The sequence below is a fragment of the Jaculus jaculus genome, chromosome 4 (genome assembly GCF_020740685.1).
Source record: "Jaculus jaculus isolate mJacJac1 chromosome 4, mJacJac1.mat.Y.cur, whole genome shotgun sequence".
NCBI classification, from domain to species: Eukaryota; Metazoa; Chordata; class Mammalia; order Rodentia; family Dipodidae; genus Jaculus; species Jaculus jaculus.
The window spans coordinates 90863962-90867662 of record NC_059105.1 but is presented as its reverse complement, the minus strand read 5'-3'; the positions used below and the strand labels follow the sequence as shown (position 1 = coordinate 90867662).

General features: G+C 39.8%; 1 protein-coding gene across 1 annotated transcript; it reads right to left on the bottom strand.

Annotated features, from left to right (window-relative positions):
- Window positions 1-3186: 3186 nt before the first annotated feature.
- On the bottom strand, window positions 3187-3488 carry LOC101608656 (non-histone chromosomal protein HMG-17-like). Its single transcript, XM_045147926.1, has one exon. The coding sequence runs from the start codon at window positions 3457-3459 to the stop codon at window positions 3187-3189; it is 273 nt and encodes a 90-aa protein (XP_045003861.1). The 5' UTR covers window positions 3460-3488.
- Between the last annotated feature and the right edge of the window lie 213 nt (window positions 3489-3701).

The window sequence follows — 3701 nt, the reverse complement described above, 5'->3', positions numbered from 1 at the left end:
GTAAATGACTTTATCAATAGCTTATCATTGTAATCTAATGTCCTATTAATAAATAAACCTTATAATTAAGATTTTCTCAATTTGTTTGATTAATGCACTTTTTCTTTCAAGATTCAAAAAACCACATCATAATTTAGTGGCCAGATTTCCTCAGGCTCCTCTAGGCGAAGGTAACACTGCCCTACAGTTTTGTTTTTCCCCATTTCTTTTAATAACCGTGGTAGTTTGAAAATGCTCACTACTATACCACCAGTGCCTTGTAACCTTGACAGTTTGGAATCATTTTGCTGGGTATCTGTCAGTTGGGGTTTGCCTTATGTTTTTCTTGTGCATTGACAGAAGTTTTAGCGTTTGGGGGTGATCCAAATATATAAGCTGTATTTCTTATTACATTACCTCAGGGATACGGTAGTGGTTTGATTCAGGTATACCCCATAAACTTGGGTGCTCTGAATGAGTTCCCAGCTGATGGAGATTTGGCAATTAACACCTCCTGGAGGCAGAGTATTGTTGGGGGCGGATTTAGGGGTATTATAGCCAGGTTCCCCTTGCTAGTGTTTGGAATACTATGCTGTTGCTGTTGTCAATCTGATGTTGGCAAGGAGGTGATGTCCACCCTCTGCTCATGCCATCGTTTCCCCGTGCCATCATGGAGCTTCCCCTCGAGTCTGTAAGCCAAAATAAACCCCTTTTTTCCCCACAAGCTGCTCTTGGTCCAGTGTTTTCTGCCAGAAGTGCGAACCTGACTGCAACAAGTACTTACTATAAACATGATTTATCACTGTTACTGTTAATGTTTATTACATTGCTAAAGTACTATTTCTCCACTCTTTTGTGGATGGGGAAGTGGGTATTTATTGTCCACTTCCTGAGTACAAAGTATCTTCATGAATTAGCTGAGGTTTTTCTCATAGAAAAATTATTTGTCTTCTCCTGTTTGTGTATTCAGATATTTATGTAATATGAACTCATGGATATTAAGTTAACATTACTACTTTTGTTTGTTTTTAAATTGAGTTTGGGCAATTGGAGTTTCTTTTAGTTAGCACTTGTCCTTTTTATGACACACCTTCATAGGGTTCTTTTTGTACTTTTCACTTTTAAAATTTGTTTTATTTATTTGAGGGAGAGAGGGGAGGAGGGAGGAAGGTTGGTTCAATGACCACACTAGGACTTCCTGCTGCTGCAGACAAACTCCAGATACATGTGCTACTTTATGCATCTAGATTTATGTGGGTACTGGAGAACTGAGCCCAGGGTATCAGGCTTTGCGAGCAAGCACCTTTAACTGCTGAGCCATTGCTCTAGCCCCATTTTTCACTTTTTGTTTTGTTTGAGCATTTTCTTTATTTATGACACTGTAAATTGTCCCATTATATATGTCTTATATAATTCCTGCCTACCCATAGCCATGTTCCCAAGGAATCATTGGTCCCTGTCTGTAACCAGTATGAGAAAGTTGCCCTTCTCCCAAGACTCTGGCATCCATTAACTTAATTGCTTAATTCCAGTTTGCATGTAGAGTGAATTTGGCATTGTTAACCCATATTCAGTGTACATGAATAGTGGGTTCAGAATTATACATCAGTTATACCTGTGGGAAATAGAATTATCAACAATGTACAATGCCTATGTATGCTTCTTTTACCTTTAATCTTACATATTCCATTTATTTTCAGAGTTACTCAGTTGTAACTTAATGCAGTGGGTTTGCATCTTGGTGAGTGAGTGGAAGGCCAAAATATGCAGAGCCAAGACATAAAAGGTGAAGAAAGAGTTATTACTTGCAGGAGACAAAGAGAACATAAGAGTCATTTCTAAAGTAATGCTTGCTTTGAAACAAAGGAAACATGGAGATTTTTATGTAGGGGGCTCTATAAATATTCATATAGGTGTGAACCCATTTCCAAATCTGCTCAGTTGAGGTTATAATTTTTAAAATTCAGTAGACATGTTTTTGTACATGCTTAATTCATTCATGGAGCACATTAAGATAAAAAAGATATAAGTGCCACTGAGCATACTCAGCTTGTGCCATAAAGGTTTTAGATGAAAATAAAGGAAAGGATATTTGAAGATGCATTAACGTGGGAGTCTGTCCATGACAGGTGAATGAATTGCTTAGTCACTAACCAGGTTAGCAGTCCCACTTCCTTCAGTGAAGTTGCTTTACAAATCCATAATAAAGTTAAGAGTCCTTTATTTTTATTTTTATTTATTTGAGAGTGACAGACAGAGAAAGAAAGAGAGAATGGGTGTACCAGGGCCTCCAGCCACTGCAAATAAACTCCAGATGCATGCACCCCCTTGTGCATCTGGCTAATGTGGGTTCTGGGGAATCGAAAGAGTCCTTTTTTTTTTTCTCCCCAAGCCAAACTGTGTCCAGCTTTATTAAAGATACTTTTCATAAACAATCATGGTATTTCAGGCAGGATATGGGCAGACACTCAGTAACAGTATACAAGAACTTTCAAACTCCCTTCTTGAATGGACTACCAAAATCAGAAAGCCACTATAAAATCCAATGAAGTCTTCATGTGATGCTCGGAACAGGGGAGTTTAGAGTGAGGGTTGACATTTCACATTGAGCATGTTGTTTTAACAACTTTTCACAAGCCGACCCTGACTTTCAGGAAATGAAATGAAAATGGAAGGATTATTAATCTGAAAAATCCAAAATGTTTTAGAAAAGGTACCACAGCTCTTGAGAGGAACACCATCATCTCAGTGATGTCAAGGCAAAGTCCAGGTCATCTGACACACTGGCAGAACCAGTGTGAAGGGGTCAGGTCCCAACAGGTCTCTGGTTTTAAGTGAGTTAAGTCTATGCTGATGGTGGAGGGGAGAACATAAAAATGGACTTTGAGTTTTGTCATGCCACGAGGCATTTGTGCCAGCACTAGCTACTGTGTCAACACAAGGGAATCCCTCCTCCCCAGAGCCAAGGGGAATCTTTCAAAACTAGCAGGGAAAGGTATTTTCCCATCACTCCAGCTTGGGAGACCTTCTGTTAGTGACATTTGTTCCACCCCGCCCTCAAAAAAATGAAGTGTTCTGTGTGCTAACAACATAGCTTTAAAAAAAAAAAGTAAAACAAAATTCTGCATTTTTATAAAACTTGATAAAAAGTAGTATTTCAAACTGTACAGTCACCAGAAGTACACAATTATCAAAAATGCACACACTTCACTTGGCATCTCTAACACCTTCGGCTTTCTGGGCCTGGTCTGTTTTGGCATCTCCATTTTCTACAGGGTTATTCCCCTCCTTGCCAGCGTCAGCTTTTCCCTTTTTCCCTTTGGGTACCTTCTCTCCCTTCTTTGCAGGGGTCTTTTTAGGCTTGGGCTCTGGCTTTGGAGGAGCAGGTTTCACAGATAACCTTGCAGATCTTCTCTGTGGTTCGTCCTTCACCTTGGCTTTATCTCTTTTAGCATCCCCTTCAGCCTTTATTTTGGGCATGGCGGCAGCGAGGGGGGGGAGGGATGTAGGCGCTGAACATGGGGATGCAGCGCTGTGTGGCTTTGGTCGGTCCGGGGGTCATCCTCGCTTCTTCTTCACACTGCTACAAGAGTCCTTTTTTAATAAAATATTTCATTCCATCCCAAATAGCCTTTGAACTCCTAAGTTTAAGATTTTTTTTCTTTTTCTTTTTCTTTTTTGTGGTTTTTAGAGATAGTGTCTTACTCTAGTTCAGGCTGACC

Coding starts and splice junctions, on each gene's coding strand:
- LOC101608656 (XM_045147926.1), bottom strand. CDS start 3,459: ATGCCCAAAATAAAGGCTGAAGGGGATGCTAAAAGAGATAAAGCCAAG.